At 47.1% G+C, this 19,122-nt stretch overlaps 1 protein-coding gene across 1 annotated transcript; it reads left to right on the top strand.

The window, feature by feature from the left end:
* The first annotated feature begins 1,579 nt into the window (after positions 1-1,579).
* Positions 1,580-14,018, top strand: Myl4 (myosin light chain 4). The gene is made up of 7 exons (XM_047545983.1): positions 1,580-1,801; positions 5,363-5,390; positions 10,451-10,600; positions 12,125-12,298; positions 12,785-12,862; positions 13,392-13,436; positions 13,863-14,018. The coding sequence occupies exons 1-6, from the start codon at positions 1,661-1,663 to the stop codon at positions 13,418-13,420; spliced, it is 600 nt and encodes a 199-aa protein (XP_047401939.1). The 5' UTR covers positions 1,580-1,660; the 3' UTR covers positions 13,421-13,436; positions 13,863-14,018.
* Positions 14,019-19,122: the final 5,104 nt, after the last annotated feature.

Raw genomic sequence — 19,122 nt, 5'->3', positions numbered from 1 at the left:
TCTTTGAAAGCTCCTGATTATCTTTTCATTTTAGAGATAAGCAAACTGAGGCCAAGAGAGGCATAGTGGCTGGCACAGTAGGGACTAGTGACTGCGTCTCTAGCTTCCAGGTGTCCTGTAGTCTGCCAATCTTTTTTTTTTTTTTTTTTTTTTTGTGGTGCTAGGGATCGAACCCAGGGCCTTGTGCTTGCAAGGCAAGCACTCTACTGGCTGAGCTATCTCCCCAGCCCAGTCTGCCAATCTTATAGGTGAGAAACTGGGCCTAGAAAGTCCAAGTGTCTTTTCTGTTTCTTTCAGGTTTATTCCTCTTTTTCCTCTGAATTTTACAGAAACCAAAGATTTAGCTCAAAGCAGTTCTGTGTGATGAATAAGATTTTTTGTTTTTTCTGAATATTTTATTGGCAAAGTTTTTTTTAAAAAAACAAAAAACAGTATAAGCTCATTATAAAAATTTCCATTACTGTAGGAAGTGAAAAAAGTAAAAAGCTGCAAATCGGCATCAAGCTCTCGCCCTCAACCCCCAGGTCCCCAGGGGTGTCTCCTGTTGACAGTTGGTGGCGCATCCGTCTTGATCTTTCTGGTGAACACACAAACATGTATGGTTTTCTCCCCGTAAAAATGGAACTGCAATATACTTTCAAAAGTACATACTTTCAAATCACACACACCTCACTTTTAACCTCAATCTCTGCATGTGTGTAAATGGTAGTAAAAAATAGTGTCTATAGGATTATGGTGAAGACTTAATGAGTTTTTATATGAATAGTGAGTGCTTAACTGTGGCTGGCATACAGTGAGCATCACACACACACACACACAGGCCAGGGGATGCAGACTGAGTTACAGGTAGAGTAAGGCTTAAATATCACGTTTTCTGACCTCCACTCCCTGAATTTCTACTGCCCCTCTGCTTCTCAACCAGGTCCCCCAGGCATGGTTCAGTGGTCAGTCCTCAGTGAATGAACGTGTGTGGCTGGAGCGGGTAGGCAGTAGGTCTAGGGATTGAGGTCTGTGGAGCTCCTGGGATGGCTTCTCTGGAGAAGGGAGGACGTCACCCTGAGGTGGGGAGGGTGTGGGGCAGCAGGGTTGGCTGGCTCAGCTGTTGCCTCAGGGCTTCATGCCGGGAGAGTTGAGCCTCAGGGCAGAACTGAGGGCCCAGAGTGGCTCTCAGCTTAAAGGATCTTGGCTTAAAAGGAATGTGCAGTGGGCTGCCTCTGCTCAGGAGGGGCTAAAAAAAGCCGCACGGTCCCCTGGGCTTTGTGTGAGGGTTATCAACTGCTCAAGTCAGCTCATCTCTCTGGCTGCTCTGGCATTTTTGAGAGGGTCTATTTTCCTGGCCCCTCTGGGTTTCCACCAATTGGCAGGAAGGGGTCAGCCTGTCCCAGAGGTGGAGGCCGTGAGGAGTGAGGTGTGTGAGTGGGAGGGGGCTGGTGGCCCTAAACCTGGTGACAATACACAGTTGTCAGCTGTACCCTGCTGGTGTTTCTTCCTTTTATAGTCAGCAGCAGTTGCTCTTGCTCTCACCCAGCCCCTCTGTGGGGGCTCCTGCCCAGGATAAAAGCGGAGGGAGGCGGCCTGGTTTCCTATCTCATCTCTCAGGAGTCCTATCTCTTGGTTCCCTCCTAGGTCCTACCTCCACTGAAGATCCCAGCAAGAAAACATGCCTCCCAAGAAGCCCGAACCTAAGAAGGAGGCGGCCAAGCCAGCCCCAGCCCCTGCCCCAGCCCCTGCTCCAGCCTCTGCCCCAGCTTCAGCCCCTGAGCCTCCCAAGGAACCTGCCTTTGACCCCAAGAGTGTAAAGGTGAGTGAAGTTCAGCCAACTGGATGAGGGTGGGGATGACATTCAGGGTTCTCTTTGTCCTGGAGCATACAGATGGCCTTCACAGAGCTCAGACTGGCATGAGGACTCTGGTATCTCTGCCCTAGATCACAGCCCCAAGGGCCAGTGGAGCCAGTAGTAGACTGGGGCCTATGAGGGCAGTCTGCAGTCGTGGGCGTTTTCCTTTAAAAACAGGATGCTGCTCCGTCCAAAGAAGCCCTGTCGGCATCTCAGATTTACCCAGCCCAGTTGAGAATGGTGGAGTTATAACCAGTCAACCTACCAACCTTTTTAAAGGCCTTTGGGGGCCATCATAGCAGAGTGAAGGAAACCCACCTTCCTGGGTCAGTAAAGGAAACTGGGAGGTGGTGTGATATCTTTGTGGAGGGCAGGCGTAATGATAACTGCCGGTGTAACTTGGAGTAATCGATGTGGGCAGTCGGGAGCAGCTTCCAGGGTGCGGGAGGTCTGGGGAAGACCTCACTCACAAACACCCTTTAGAGGATTGAGGGAAGGAAAACTGCAGATAAGGTAAGAGGAGTCTCATTCCCTCTTTTCCTCTTTCCCTACCCAGAGGGTCCCTTCCTTTTGTGGCCTAAGCTCCTATTTGTCATTTGCTGTGGACTGGCCCATCCCAGCTGAGACCTTCGCTCTAACTTTGCCAGGGGCTGGGCCTGCTTCCCTCTGCCTCCCCAGCGTTACTCCCTCCCTGCCTTGTCCTATTCCCCCATCTGGAATACTCCCTGGAGCTGGTGTGGGTCCTGTGGGCTGACTCAGTAATTTCAGGCCTCCCGCAGCTATCTGGCCCGGCTGCTAAGGAATGAACTGGGAGGGGGTGGGCCCAGGAGGGAGGGGTCAGAAGCCTCTAGAGAGGAGAAATTTTAAGTCATGACACCAGAATGGGAGAGGTCAAGTGGCTACTGGTATGAAGAGCTATTAATAACAGTGACGAGTGGTAGGCCCCTGGGGATCTCAGCCTTAGGGCAATGTCTGGGGGTGTAAGGAATCAGCGCAAAATAAGAGCGCAGGACCAGGTTCTGTGACAAATGAGACAGGAACCCAAGGTCCAGGGCTCAGTCATGTGACCCTCCCTGGCCCCCTCAGGATTTCCCAGGACCCACAGCAGGGATGCCCCACAGTTGCTCTGTTGAAGACCTTGGGTTGACCCACAAGGAGCAGGAATTAGGCAGAACTGACTTGACCAGGAGGTGGAGGCAGTTGCCCCATTCCTCTGGTTATGGTTTCCTCTGGGGAAACCGAGTTTAGTATATGACCTTAAAAGTATTTGAAGGTTTCTCTGTCATATGTCTGTCTCTGTTATATGGCAAGAGAAGCTCACTATCTGCCCCTCATCTTTGTTTCTGATTTATTCTGATACAGCGCCAGGCCTGGTCCCAATGTCTGGGAAAGAGCAGCCTGATGGATCATGGGTGCCCTTCCCTGTGCCTGTCACTTCCCTCTATCCACCCACCTCTCCCAATTTCCCATTGCGGTCCTCTTTTCTGGTGGTTTTTGAAATTGCTTTAAAGTAGGGGGGAAAGAAAAGCAGTGTCTTTCCCAAGAGTCATTTTCTACCCTTTTATTATATTTACCCAATGCCTTTGTTTATAAGATTCTTTTCTCAAAGAAAAAGTAAAAGTAAACTTAAGTCCAATGTGTGTTGTTCTGACCATGTAGCCAGACTTCGTGCTTTTATTGATTGATTGATTTGTTTGTTTGTTTATTTTTGGTACCGGAGACTGAGTGCAGAGGTGCTTAACCACTGAGCCACCCCTGCTCATCCCCGCTTTCTTTCTTTCTTTTTTTTTTTTAATTTGAAACAGGGTTTCACTACATTGTTGAGGCTGGCCTCAAACTTGCGATCCTCCTGTCTCTGGCAGGCAGACTGCTGGGATTACAGGCATGCACCACCAGGCCCGGCTGCCAGACTCCATGCGTTTATACTAGTTTCTCTTAACATGCTTACTCTTGGGCTTAACTCAGAGAGTTAAAGCAGAGTGTCCTTTATCCCATTTAACATACTCATCACTACCTGCAACCCCATATGGGCAAAATTCACTCCAAGTTTCCTTGTAGAACTAGGACTAGGAATAGTGGCATATGGAGAAGCAGCTCAGGGTGCAGTCATGGCCACTGGGGATGGGAGGGGCTCGGACAGGGTGGGATGCCATGAGATGGGTAAGGACGCTGAGGTAGCGTGTGAGGTCCTGATGAACATGATGACCAATGACTGTCACTGCCATTCATTTTCAGAGCCTCTGACACTCCTCGTCTGTATTTATTCAGCATAATTGGGAGTGTCAGGTCCACAGCCCAGTTGTGCCAGGGCAGTGGGATGGGCTGCTAAGAGGCAAAGAAAATGCCTGGGACAGCACACAAGGTATGGGACTTTATTGAGAAATGCTCCCAGGAAGGCCAGTGGCGATAGGCGGAACAGGCAGCACCTCTGCCCCTTATTGTGCTTCAGCAAGCAGTGACACCTCTGTCACACAGCAGTGGTGGCCGGCTGGATGAGTGACATGTATCCTTCCCACAGTGCCCTCAGTTCCACCCCAGTTTTCTCAGGGAGGGATGTGGCTTTATAAGTGAGGCTACAGATGCTGTGACATCATTAATTTACTTATTTGACTTTGTCCCTTGTACGACCAGCATCCCAAGGAGCAGCTGTCCTGGTGTGCATGCAAGAAAGCAGATTTCTGTAGATAACACTAACTTGCCCTAGTTCCCAGCACACATGCCTGTTATCTAGGCATTTGGCCCTGGGTCGACTCTCATAGTTCCCTGGGCTTGGTCCTCGGCTAGGTCCTTGTGAACTGAAAGGGGAATTTCAGGGACATGGTATTACTACCTCCTTTAAGGACAATACAGGGGAAAATCCAAAATTCATTCCTGTATTAAACCAATATTTTTTTGAGTGCCTACTACGTACCAGCTATTTCAGTGAACAGTAACAAAATCTCTACCCTGCAGGAACTCTGACTTCAAGGACAGAGGATACACATAAAAGGCATGACTAGAAATCTATCACAAAGCATCAAGTGCCCACGACAATCACTCTTGCTATTCCAGAATGCCTAAGATTGCAGTGTGCGAAGGAGGGGCTGAGGTGGTGCCCAGTGAGGGGAGAGAGGTGGGTTTATAGTCAGAATCAAGTAGAAAAGGGAGTAAACCCAAGGGTGGGGAGTGGTGGGCTCCCAAAGCAGAAGGAGGTGCAGCTTGTCAGAGGGCTACGCACTGGGGAGAGACCGAAGAGGTAGAAGTGGGGGCAGTTTAAGTGTGGCCAGGATTAGGAATCTATCAATAGGAAGTAGGTTTTAGAGTTATCTAGATTATTTTTCTTTCTCTTGCCCTCTGGGTCTTGAGGGAGCTTTGGAGGTTGTTTTAGAGCCTGTCAACTCTGACCTGTTCACTAGGAGGCTGGTGTTGTACACTCAGCCCGTGGCCTCCTTCCCTCCTCATCGGTGACCTGCTGGAGGTGACCAGACCTCCCTTTGGAAGCCATTATCTGTCTCCACCCTCACTCCTCTGTTTTCCTCCCCACAGATAGACTTCAGTGCTGACCAGATCGAAGGTGAGTACCAATGACCCACTTTCCCTTCTCTGTTGTACTTTTTTTCTGGAGGAAGAGAAGGCAGAGACCTGCGTACTTTCTATGGATTAACTTGTTTAATTCTCATAATGACCCTACAAGGTAGTAATACCACCCCCATTTTACAGGTGATGAAATGGAGGCACCAAGAATTTGGGCAGCTCGTCCAGTCTCACTCAGCAGTTGTGGTGGGGCAGGACTCAGACCCGGGCAATCTGATCCTTTATTGCTCTGCTAGATCACTTAGGACATAACAGATGCTCAACAAATGTTTGTGCCCTTTTCCCTCCACCCTAAAGATCTATCCAAGATATTTGGAAGCCCTCATTTCTGTTCCTGTTATTGAAAAGCCCTTCTTAGGTTACCAGCTTTTCCTCCCTGATTCATGAGGTCTGTCAAGATGCCAGCCCACTATGGTGGCAGGGCCAATGGTGACTTGTGGGAGCCCCAGTTCATCTGTGTCTCCATCAACCACTCTTCTTATCTTTGATGGAGAAGATTTTATATTTTCTTAGTCTTACATAAAGTGTTGTTAAGTGCAACTTCAAACTAAGTCTCAAAGTCTTCTACCCTCTGACCTGATTGTTAGCCTTTAGTCCCTTTTTAGTAGGAGTCTGATGTTTCAAGAATGAAATGCATGCTGGTAGTGGTGGTGCACACATGTAATCCCAGCGACTTGGGAGGCTGAGGCAGGAGGATTGAAAGTTCAAGGTCAGCCTCAATAATGCAGTGAGACCCTCAGCAACTTAGTGAGAATCTGCCTCAAAATAAAAAATAAAAGGACTTGAAATATAATTCAGTGGTAAAGCACCCTGGTTTCAATCCCTGGTACTGCAAAAAATAAATCTGTATATATATGTTCATGACATACATGAATGTACTAAAATTATCACGACTGCATTTACAGATGTTTGAGTTGTTTCCAGTTAGGGAAAACCATTCTTTCCCCAGGCAAGCTTCCTAGCTGTAGGTCAAAGGATATGAACATTTAAATTGTGATAGTTATTGTCAAATTGCCGTCCAAAAAAGTGACATAATTTACCCACAAATAGAGTATAAGAGCTGGCACATGCATTTTGGAACTGTGAATTGAAACATACTGGTATTTTTAATAATATTTTTTAGTTGTCAATGGATATTTATTTATTTATTTATTTATTTATATGTGGTGCCGAGGATCAAACCCAGGGCCTCACACATACCCGGCAAGCACTCTACCACTGAACCATGACCCCAGCCCCTGGTATTTGTTTTTTGTTTGTTTGTTTCTGTACTGGGGATTGAACCCAAGGACTCTTTACCACTAATCTACTTCTCTAGCCCTTTTTTATATTTTATTTTGAGACGGGGTCTCACTAAGTTTGCATTCTATGTTTGTAATATACTGTGGATATTCACTTTAAGTCAAAAATTTTGGGAGTTGTGTGAATTTTTAATGTTAATTTGTATGCATTTTAATGAAATATACGCTTATACAGTTATACAAAACCCTCAATACCAGTGAGGACTAGAAAATCAGTTAATGATCAAAAATTTTTATTTCCCAAATGGGAATTCTTATTAAAGCCAACTGGGACAGCTAGGGGGATTCCTCATTTCAATCTTATATCCTCTGACATTTTGACATTCTTTGATATTTGGAAACGTTTTTCATTATGTTGGATCAGAATTGATTCTCATTTAATTTTAGCCCTGATGTCTCTTTATTTTCTCTTTGGTGAAAATGATGGTTTCTTGTGTTATGGTGGAAACAACATTCTTTGGAAATCAGGAGAATATAGTATTATCCATAATTCTGCTATTATTGGCCATGAGACTTTGGGCAAGTTTTTTGTTTGTTTGTTTGTTTTGGAACTGGGGATTGAACCCAGGAATGCTTTACAACTGAGCTACATTCCACCCCTTTTTGTTTTTAGACAGTCTCACTAAATTGCTGAGACTGTCCTCAAACTTGCCATCCTCTTGCCTCAGCCTCCCGAGTTACTGGCATTATAGGTGTGTGCTACTGCACCTGGCTGGGCAAATTATTTCTTTAGGCCTTAATTTTCTTATCTGTAAAGTGAGGGCATTTGGTTCTTTTTCTTTTGTTTTCTTCTTCTTCTTCTTCTTCTTTTTTTTTTTTTATGAGGGATTGAATCCATGGGTGCTTTACCAGGGGAGGAGCTACATCCCCAGCCTTTTTAAAATTTTTTATTTTGGGACAGGGTCTCACTAAGTTGCTGAGGCTGGCCTTGAACTTGTGATCCTCCTGCCTCAGCCTCCTGAGTCACTGGGATTATAGGGATGTGCCACTGTGCCACAGAAATTCTGTGACTATTCAGCATTCTGTAGTTACCCTCCATCTGTTTGGAGATAGTTGTCAAACTCCTTTTTAGCTTTATGTTTGTTAGGTGATAAAGTCTGAATTTCTTTTATGTTTTCAAAATTTTTCCTCTCAATATCATGCTAAGTGAGATAAGCCAATCTCAAAAAAGAAAAGGACGAATGATCTCGCTGATAAGCGGATGATGACACATAATGGGGGGTGGGAGGGGGGCAAGAATGGAGGAAGGAGGGACTGTATAGAGGGAAAAGAGGGGTGGGGGGGTGGGGGGGAAGGGAAAAATAACAGAATGAATCAAACATCATTACCCTATGTAAATGTATGATTCCATAAATGGTATGCTGTTACTCCATGTACAAACAGAAACAACATGTATCCCATTTGTTTACAATACAAATAAATTAAAAACAAATTTTTCCTCTCATAAGAACTAAATTCTAACCCTTGACTTCCTTCTCTGGTCCCTCTATAGATTTCTATTAGTTGTTCTAGGAAGCACTGACTACACTACTGCAGACTGTTGAGGAAAGGTTTCTTCTGGCCTTGTGAACATTGCCTCTAATGTCACTGACTTTGTTTTTTCCTAGTAACAACCAAACTTCAGCTTTGATTTGTGTGTGCTTAGCAGACTTCCCAGCAGGTCAGGTTCAGCTGGACCATTAGCAGGCACAGCAAGCAGGTCTCTTCCTCTTCCTCCTGTCTCTCCACCATTTCCTTGACTTCTTTAGTGGATGGTCAGAAGTCACATCTGCATTTGGCATATAAATGAAGATAACAATGCCTATAACATAAGGTTTTTTTGTTTTTTTTTTTTTTTTAGCATAAGGTTTTTTTCAAAGATTAACAAGGTAATCCGTGCAAAATTGCCAGCTCAGAGCTTGTGCTCAAATCATAGGTCGTTGTTTTTACTCTCCTCCTCATGTTCCACTCTACTATTAACCAATCACTGTATCTTCTTATGTGAGGAAATGCCCGCTTGTTAAATCTGACTTTATTCTTCTGAATGAATTAGGAGAAGATCAAAATGTCTGGGTTCAGATTCAACTAATAAACTATTATTTATTGAACATTGAATTTGTGGCAGACACCATGCTAATCATTTTAAACATTAGGAAATTAAATTCATATAACAATCTGTAGGGAGCTGTTATTTCCTTGTTACAGAGTAGGAAGCCAAGTTTCAGAGAGGTTAAGTGACTTGGCCAAGATCCCAAAGTTAAGTGATAAAATTGAGATAAAACTCAGTAAGATGATACTAACAGGGTTGTGTTACTGTATGACACTGACAGTGTTGCTTACTGTGTATTGAACATTATGTTAAGATTTTTACATACATTATTTTACTTGCATACACTATAGAACTAGTCTAAATATAATTTAAATACCCTATGAGGTAGGTGCTATTAAAACAAGAGGTTTATTGAGATTAAATGTTTACTTTCCCAAGGTCATAATAAGGAATAAAAATGGAATTTGAATTCAGTTATTGAGTAAATGTGAAAGATCTTATCTTTTAAGTTCCTATGAAGTCTAATAAAGAGTTGTAAGTAAAGATCCAGGGGGATCTGCTCTGATATATAGAATGATGTCCAAATAATCCATATACAGCCTCTAAGGAAGGAAGCATTTCTAAAGTACTTGAAGAAGATTAAGAACAGCTTTTCTCCTAAGTACTTCACACATTCTTCTTTGGTTTATACTGTTAATCTGCTTAGTAAACCTCTGCTCTGTGGAAGCAGACGGCAGCTTCAGTTCCACTCCCCTGCAAATGATTCCCACTATCTAACTGGTCGAATCCAGATCAGTTGAAGAATCAAGACTCTTTGCACAGGGCCCAGAGTGCCTTAATTTGACCTCCCCCTGGACACCTGCCCTGCTATCTTCAAGGAGTCCATCTTTACGGTAATGAGTTCCCTCCAGAACCAGGAAACACGGTTAACCACCACTCAGTTTCCTTTATCACATGCAAGACACCATGATTGGAGCGCTTTGTGACCCTGCTAGCAACCTGCTCAGGTGGACATGAATCTCTCCTTAGAGCTAAGAAATCGAGGACCCACAGAGGTTGGTAGTTTGCCCAAGATCAACATGCGGATCAGTGGCAGAGCTGGGGTGGTCTGACTGCCCCAGTGTCACCTCGTCTGGCCAGGATCCTTCTTTTAGCCTGGAACAGGCTGTACTGATAATAGTTGATTCTTGAATAGGTCTTATCACTTAGCAAAGTGCTCCATATCCCGCCACCTCTGTTGACATGGGAGGGGTGGTGGGGGAGAGCTGGCACTTCCTTGTGTGCACAAGAAAACTGAGACCCAGCCTGGCTTGTCCTCTGTGAATCAGAGCTGAGGTGAAAACCCATGGACCCCCACTCCCAGGCTGGGCCGGTCTCACTTCTCTGCTGCTCGGCAGTCAGGATGCCACCTACATCAGGGGAGGATGGGTAGGAGGAGGGTGGAGGCAGGGGAGACATTCGCACTGTGTAGCAGTGGGCCGACTGGAGACAGTCCGGCCAGGGCTGAGCTGGGCACCGGCTGCCGCTCTCGTTGTCAGAAGATGGAGAGGCGGCAGGTTCCACGCAGAGCCTGGGACAGGGGCCGAAGGGAAATGTTGGCATATTTCAACCACCACGTGAACCTGCTGTTCAGTAGGGTGGAGGCTGAGCAGACCCGGCCACTGCCTTCTCTTGGGACCCGTGGACTGTAGCTGGTGCTTCTCTCTACAGAGTTCAAAGAGGCCTTTTCATTGTTTGACCGGACCCCGGCTGGAGAGATGAAGATCACCTATGCGCAGTGTGGGGACGTGCTGCGGGCCTTGGGCCAGAACCCCACCAATGCCGAGGTACTGCGTGTGCTGGGCAAGCCAAAGCCAGAAGGTTAGTGTGGGCCCCTGGCTGACCTCTCTGTACAGATTCAACTCCCATCAGTCTCACTCCCCTCCCCTCTGGTCCTGCAGAACCAGCCTTCCCTGTCCAGGTTACCGGAGCCCCATTGTGAGAGTTTATGCAGAAGCCTTAGCTGTAGAGGACCCTTGAAGAATGGAGCCTGGGCTTGCTCTTGTTTCCCTCATGACGTTGAGGTTGGGAACTCACGGGGCACAGGAGAGACCTGCTACTGCTTCAGTGTCTTCCCCTGACCCCCTCCCTACAAGATTCAGGGACATGGAATGGACAGGAAGAGATGGAAATATGATAACTAGCCACGTACTACCCCTAACCCCGTGGCTCTTAGTAGCGGTGTCTGTCACAGCACTGTGTCCTGTGACCACTGTGAGTTGTGTCACAAATTATTTCTACTAACGGTTAGAGCCTTGAAGTTGGCAAATTATTATTATTGTTTTTTAACATTTTGTTTTAGTTGTAGGTGAACACAATACCTTTATTTTATCTTTATGTGGTGCTGAGAATGGAATCCAGGGCCTCACGCATGCTAGGCGAGCACTCTACCACTGAGCCACAACCCCAGTCCCACAAATTATTTATTTAATGTAAATTAGAGGAGATTCAAGATTAGCTCTATAATGAAGTGGCTTTCCCTCATTTGAACCAAAACCTGATGGATTTTGGTGAGTGAGAATTTCAAAAGTGGTGCATGGACATATGTCCCATTTGTAAATCTCATCCGTCATGTGTGGCACAGAAATTAACAGATGTCCCAAAACACACAGCATTGTCCTCAGAGGTGGAGGGCCTGGTGAGACCAGGCAGACCTAGGCAGGAGCCCTAGCAAGGGTAGGCTGCCTCTACAGGATGCCTGGGCCTTAGATTGGTCCTCTCTGTCTCCCTTGGTTTTGGCCTCTTTCTCTTTTCCTCTAACCAAAGATAACAGTAATGGGGGAGCAAATAATGTGGGCAGGAAGGTGTTTGCTCATATCATCAGACCTTCTTAGAGGCCAAAAGATAACCTGGGCTGGGCACAGTGGTGCACGCCTGTAATCCCAGCAGCTCGGGAGGCTGAGGCAGGAGGATTGCAAGTTCAAAGCCAGCCTCAGCTACTTAGCAAGGCCCTGTCTCAGGAAATAAAAAGGGTTTGGGGTCTATCTCGGTGGTAAAGCATCACTGGGTTCAATCTTAGTAAAAAAAAAAAAAAAGTTTACATTGTGAATGTGAAGCCTGGGCCTGGGCTGTATGGCCCTTTGGGTCCTCGAATCCTGCTGCTCTGCTAAGGTGGTCACCTGGAGCTCAGAGGTGTGGGTGGAGTCAGGTTCCTTTTTCTTCTGCTCTTCTCCTTTCACTGGGAGTAGACTGCCCGGACCCACGTCTCCTGCTCTGTTCCAGTGGGCAGCTCTGTGTCCTCCAGGGTGATTTCTGGGTGCTGCCAGGGCTGGGGTGAGGTCCCCGCTCGGCTCCCTACCCCCTGCTCACAGTACTGCCTCTGTCCTTCCGTACACCTGCTGGAAGAGATGAATGCCAAGATGCTGGACTTTGAGACGTTCCTGCCCATCCTGCAGCACATCTCCCGCAACAAGGAGCAGGGCACCTACGAGGACTTCGTGGAGGGGCTGCGTGTCTTTGACAAGGAGAGCAATGGCACGGTCATGGGCGCTGAACTTCGGCATGTCCTTGCCACCCTGGGTATGCAAACTGAGCAGAGATGAAACCGTGTGTGTGTGTGTGTGTGTGTGTGTGTGTTGGGGGGTGGTGACCAAGAGGCTCTGCACCCAGCAAATCAGGTCTGGGCCCAGGGCCTGTCTCCCTGGGCTCTTCAGGTACAACCTCCCCCGGCTGGGCTAGCTCAGCAGGTACCAGATTTGGGAGAGCAAAGTCATGACAGGGCAGGGGTTACTCTGAGGTCTAAGGCGGGGGACCCAGTCTTCTGTCCTTGCCTTCGCCTGAATCACTGGGCCCTGGAGGTTGTAGAAAGCGGGAGAGGCTTTAGGGAGTGGGTGGGACCTTAAGACTGCTGGCCCCACCCTCCAAAGACTTTGCCAGAGACTTGGCATGAACCATTTCCCAGATCCAGGAGTCTCGGACCTTCAGTCTTAGGGGACACTTGGGTTTTGCCGGTCCCATCTTTGCCATTTGTAATTAAGAGCCCACAACCTCCCAACCCCACCTCAGGAGAGAAGATGACTGAGGCTGAAGTGGAGCAGCTGTTATCTGGGCAGGAGGACGCCAATGGCTGCATCAATTACGAAGGTATTGCTTTTGCTTTGCACCCAGGAGGCGTGGGCGGGCAGGACTGGCTGGCGGCTCAGGCTGAGGACGTGTCCTCAGGTGGGCTTTGGAGGATTCCCAGATGAATGTGTTGGTGTCCATCCTGGGAGTGAATATCCTGGTGTACTGGAAGGAGCATGGATTAGGAGACAGCTCTGCCACGCACTAGCTCTGTCACTTTGATCAAGTCACTTATCTTTCGAGCCTCCATTATCTCACTGGAGCAATGGGGAGGTGCTGGCACCTTTCTCAAGGTTGTGGGGATTTGTAGAGATAATGTAGCTCACTTCATTTATGTCGCGTGTCAGCACAAAGAGCAGACACAGCAGAGTTTAGGTCTGTCCCTCTTCTGCTTTCTTCCCACCAACCCTCAAAGAAGAGAAAGAATTAGTCTGGGGAAGGGGTGGTGGGAAGGTTTGGAGGGTGGAGGAGGAGGCAGGTGAAGAGCTGGGGAGGGAAATGAAGGCTGAAGGGGCCCAAGTCCACGGCTGATTTTCATTTTCTTCCCCAGCCTTTGTCAAGCACATCATGTCTGGGTGAAGCAGATTCCTCCAGGGTGAGTGCTGAAAGGCCTTGGGCACAACATCATGTGCCAGAGAGGCCTTCTGCTTGAAGTCTGACCCCTGGAGAGGAAACCGTGTGGGGTGGGGATGTGAGAGCAGCCCGCCCCGCCCCCACCGCTCCCCTGGGACCTTCATTTCCTCTTGCCACGCCTTTCACCCTCTCTTGTCTTTTCACCCCCTCTTGACCCCTATTGTCACATCCTCCTGCCTGTCCCAAGTCTCTCAGGCCTGGGGTTCCCTGTACAGGCTGAATATGAGAAAGTCCCTCCCAAGTGGAAGAGAGAGTCCCTGGCCAATGCTCTCCACCGGGTTCCTCCTCACTTCCTTCCCTGACTCCTGAGTGTGCTGCCACCAGACAGTGATGTGGGCTATGAGTACGGGAGGGTGACAGGCCCCTTCCATCTAGCATTTTCTTTCAGGTGCCTTAGCCATCCCAGAGTGAGTGAGCAAGAGGCCCACAGCGACCCAGACGGAGTCCTGGACTTAACCACTGCACTACGGCCGAGGACCCCCAGGCCCGCCACCCTCTGTAAATAAACCGCTCTGGCAAGGTTGGGCTTATTCTCTGATTCTAACCAGTCTCTGAGTATTTTTTTTTTAACTAATTGAAGTCCCTCTGTGTGATGTCACCTGAGGCCTCCTGTTTACTCAGTGCAGTGAGTCACATCTGGGAGCCGGGAGACAGGCCAAAAGCCCATGGATGCAGAATTTTTGAGTGAGACCCATGAGCAAGAACTGGAAGGATTTGCAGTTTGAGGACCCACTTTCCCCCAAGCCTCACTCTCCACCCACTTCATCCCCAGGTGGTGAGCAGGAAGGGGGACACCAGGAGCTAGCCAGGGACTCCTCAAAGGGATCTTGTTTCATCTTAAAAAAAAAAAAAAAATCCTGGACTCTGTGGTATAGCTCGGCGGTGGCGCACTTGCCGAGCCGGCCTGTACAAGGCCCTGGTTCCATCCCGAGACTGAAAACATACATAACTTAAAACTAACATCTTAAACCATTTTTAACACACTTCAGCAGTGCTAAGGATACGCACGTTGTCGTGTAACCAGTCTCCAGAACTTTTTCATCTCAATCTGAAACAATATTAAACAACTCCCCATTCCCTCCTCTCCCCACTCTCCGGCAATCAACTTGGACTTTCTGTTTTCATGCATTTGACTCTCCAGATAAGTAAAACCATATGGTATTTGCCCTTTTGCAACTGGCTTTCCACTCAGCACGAAATCCTCAGTGTTCGTCCAAGCTGTCAGAACTGCCTTCCTTTTTTGGGCGGAGTGGTTTGGCTTTGGTCCTCGCTTCTTGATAAGGGCTCTGGAGGTGCCTCTTCCTCTGAGGGCAAAGCCCCCATGTGAGTCAGCCCTACTTGTTCTAGACATCTCACTGACTCCAGCTCCCTGCCCTGGAAAGGGCCAGGGTCAAAGGGTCACAGAGCTCAGGTTAGGGCAGGGTGTGGGGCAAGACAAGAGAGAAAGGGACAGATGAGCCAGAGTGACTGGGGAGAAGGAGAAAGGTGCCGTGAGGGAGTTGGAGATGTGTGAACAGAAATGCTCTTACTGGGCCCGGGTGCAGCAGTCTCCTCTCACAGCCTTTCTGTCGCCCTGCCTGTTGGGCACCTGGCCACAGAACTTTGTGGAACATCTATGAATTCCAGGCACAGCTGCCTGTGTCATGGGAAGCTGCGATCTGTGAATCCAAAATCGTCCTAAGAATTTCATCTGTGTATTTCTTCCTTCTTCCCGGAGGGGACAGTTGGGAGCGGATAATAGAGTCCAGTGGTTTTTTTCTCTTCTCTTCTCTCTCTCTTTTTTTGAATTTAAGATTTTTCTGCCTCAGCTTCCCAAGTAACTGAGATAATAGGCACACACCACCGCTTCCAGTTTCGTTCTCAGTGTTGTTCTAGCTCTATAGCCTTTTACACAACGGGATGTCACAGGGGACGTCAATGCATGAAACTGATGGGAACAAAGCCGCTCTGGTGGAGGAGGTTTGGAGCTTCATTTGGCTTCTTGGAGGCTCCATCTGGGTTCCTTGGATGGAGTACAGTCAGAAGATTATTAATTTAGTCAGAAATAGAAGTGGATTCTTAGGGGCAAAGTGACTTACCCAAGATCACAGCTAGTAGAAGTTGGGCTTAGGTCCCCTGAATTCCAGATGTACATGTATTTTTTTCAACATATCAATCTGCCTTTTGGATTCTTCTCTCATTTGTCCCTTATCTCTTTGAGTGCTCTTTTTCAATCTTATTTACCACTCTTTTTTATTAATTTATTTATTAAAAAAATTTTTTTTTGGTACTGGAGATTGAACCCAGGGGTGCTTAACCACTGAGCCACATCTGCAGCTCTTTTTATATTTTATTTAGAGACAGGGTCTCACTGAGTTGCTTAGGACCTCACTAAGTTGCTGAGGCTGGCTTTGAACTCTCGATCCTCCTGCCTCAGCCTCCCAAGCCGCTGGGATTACAGGTATGTGCCACCACGCCTGGCTTTTTATTTATTTTGATATAAACTTGTGGTGCTGGGATGAAACCCAGGGCCTTGTGCACAACAGGCAAGTGTTCTCCCACTGAGCCCCCCTTGGCCTGCTGTTTGTTTACTTTTATCACCACCACCCTCAACTTGATAGGCCAACATTTCTCCTCAGTGTTGGGGCCTTGACACATTTCCTTCCCTCCCTCTCTTTCTTTAACAAGTATGTCCGCTTGTCAATGCATTTAGGCCTCACTCTCTGGCTCTCAGAGACTGGGACAATAAACAAGGATCCTGGCTCAGCTTCCTTACTGCCCCAGTCTCCATGGACTCATGGGGAGCAAGGTGCCTGCTCCAGATCAGAGGATAGACAGTTTCATGGAAAGTTCCCACCGTCAGAGGGAATGATCAAGGTAGAGAATGGAGATAAAACACAAGAAGGCCCCTGCTGGCCCTCTCCCACCCACTTCCTTCACATCTCCCCACTGAAGGTCCCTGGGTGTGTCCTGTGATGGCGCCTATAGCCTCTATTACCCTTGGAGAGAAAATGGACGAAGCAGATCCTAGAGCTAGGGTGATCGTGAAATGAGGTCCCCTGACGACAGGTGAATTTCAGAGAGATAATAAAGAGCATTATTAAATCACTGAACACCTACTATGTGCCAGTCACTATGCTATGCATGTTGTATACCATTCTCTCATAGCAACCTATCAGTTGGGAGTTACTGCCCCAGTTTATGAATTTTAAATATCACATAAGAAGAATGACAATAAACTCAACTCTCAGTTCTTCTAGATTTCCCCCTCCAGGTGAAGGTGGTAGCGTGGGGTATTAAAATTGCTAAAATACCATTTTCATCAAATTGCTTCCCCTCTTAGGACTTACAAAAGCTCCTGTGGTCTAGAGGGTCATTTTTAGACCTTTCTGTCTAGTCTCTAAGGCCTTCATCCCCCAGGGGCACACCTGCTGCACCCACCTGAGCTCATCCCATCCATTAGCTCCCCTGTGCTGCCTCCTCCTCCTCCTCTCTCCTTGCCCTGTGACCTCTTTATTCATCTAATTCCTCCTTCTTGTGCATTCCTTTTCCTGCCCATTAAAATTATTCCGACCCTTCAAGATCCAAGTTGGGCTCCCACTTTCTCTAGAGTTTTCCCCACTGCCACAGGTAAATACTCCTCTTCAGTTTCCAATCTGGTGACTGTGTTAAGGAGAATAAATTGTGTCCATCACTAATTAATGAGATGATATCAGAGCCAGAGACCTTGGAGATTTCTAGCATCATGTAATCACAGTGCTCAGCACAGCGCCACCATGTGTTTGGCATCCTTTAAGAACTCTGATTACTGGAGGGCATTTAAGGTCCACTGTTAGTGGAGATGGCTGAAGGTGCAATGTACACCTCCTGACACGAGATGGCGCAACTGCAACAGTGTTCTTCCAACAGGAGGCCCAAGGGTGGACTCGCACACTGTTATGAGAATGAGTGGAAAACTGATTCTCAGCCTGGACTGGAAGGAAGCTTCAGAAATCACTTAGTTTATCTCCATGGCTTCAGACAAATGGGGTTTTTGTTTACTTTCAAAGACTCACAGCTTGCTTTAGTACCCCCTCAAAGGTTTTGCAATGAGGGTCATAGAGAGGACACTGCTATGGACATGTGGATTGCTGGCATCTGGCCCATTTCTGCTTCTAAGTCATTTCAAACCCCATACCCACTTGGCATCAGTTCCACAGGTTGCAAACTCTGGGGATGAATTAGACCATATCTTGTGTGTGTTCCTTTCAGCTCTAATACTGATCATAAGAACTCATTAACTCCTTCTTGCTAAATTTGGCTTCAGTTCATTTGTTTTTACCCTTAGTGTAGGTATGTGTTTAGAATCTTAAGTGGTGGAACGCATTCCTTCAAACGAATCAGTGAGTGCATGGTAGTAGGTGCTTTAGATGTTTTTTTACATTAATTAATTAATTAATTTTGTGGTACTGAGGGTGGAACCCACAGCTTCATGCATGCTAAGCAAACACTCTACTACTGAACCACATCCCCAGTCCTGCCAGTTGTCAGTTTTTATTTAATTTATTTTAGTAGGTGCTTTAGGAGATAGAAAACAATGTCACCCATGGCCTCTCCTCCCATGAGTTCATATTCTACCTAAGGAAAAGGTTGATAGCCCTGGAAAAGTTAAACTCTGCTAAAAGATAAAACAAGACCAAGGACCAGGGGAGAGGTGTGGGACCAGAGCAATGGGTGCTCTGGGGAGGAGAAGTAGCCAGTGAGGGCTTCATGGAGGAGTTGTGGCAAGCTTGGGTGGATGTAAATGGATAAGAACCCAGGAGAGGGATTCTAGTTTGGAGGCACAAGGTAACATCCTCTTTGCCAACTATACCCATAGTTCCTTTTTACTTGGGTAAAAAGAAATAAAGGATAACAGAAGAGTGAGAAAAAATACTGGGGAATGGGACATGAGGCAAAGAGGAGGGAAGAAAGAGGGAGGAGGGTGAGAAGCCATGCATTGAAGCCATTGCAGCGTCTCAGAGGTTGGGAAGCAAAGTTAAAAACTTTGAAGACAAGCTGGGAATGTGCTTATCCTTCTCTCTCCTAATATTGCTGGACTCCAGAATCACAGGTTTTTGGGAGTGGAAGAGACCTCTGGTTCAAACCCCTCCATCAAAGCCCTATGTGATGGTTACCGGCATTCTCTTGAGTACCTAGCCTGACATGGGATGTGCTGTTTCCTAAGGTGGACCATTCTGTTTGAGAAAAATACTGAGCAGGACTGTTTTTCCCAGTGTGGATCTGACATCTACATCCCTGAGGTTTCCATCAGCTGTTCTGGATCTGTCTTCCAAAGGGACCCAGTAAATATCAAAGACCATTCCCTGGGCTAGAAGTTGGTTTTTCCAGCTGGGGTGTAGCTCAGTGGCAGAGCACTCGCTAGCATATGGGAGGCCCTGGGTTGGTTTGATCCCCAGCATCAAAAAAAAAAAGAAGTCGATATTTCCTCTTTTCTTGGCTAACATGTCCCAGTCTGTGCTTGTTCTAGGTTAAGATTCTTAAATTAATTTGATATGGTCACTTGCTCTTGTCCTTGTCCTATCTTGAGTCTCAGTTTCCTCTAAGTAATGCATTTTCATATTTTAGAGTCTGAGAAGTAATCCTCCTTGACAGGAAAGATGAAACTAAGGTCAAAGTGGATTTCAGGG

Source organism: Sciurus carolinensis, chromosome 3 (genome assembly GCF_902686445.1).
Source record: "Sciurus carolinensis chromosome 3, mSciCar1.2, whole genome shotgun sequence".
In the NCBI taxonomy this organism is placed as follows: Eukaryota; Metazoa; Chordata; class Mammalia; order Rodentia; family Sciuridae; genus Sciurus; species Sciurus carolinensis.
Note: the sequence above shows the minus strand (reverse complement) of the source record. Positions and strands in the feature narration are given on the sequence as shown.

Excerpts from the sequence above, each read along its gene's own strand:
- Myl4 (XM_047545983.1), top strand. The coding sequence starts at position 1,661 with ATGCCTCCCAAGAAGCCCGAACCTAAGAAGGAGGCGGCCAAGCCAGCC. Across the intron at positions 1,802-5,362 it reads TTGACCCCAAGAGTGTAAAG|ATAGACTTCAGTGCTGACCA; the intron begins GTGAGTGAAGTT and ends TCCTCCCCACAG. Across the intron at positions 5,391-10,450 it reads CAGTGCTGACCAGATCGAAG|AGTTCAAAGAGGCCTTTTCA; the intron begins GTGAGTACCAAT and ends TTCTCTCTACAG.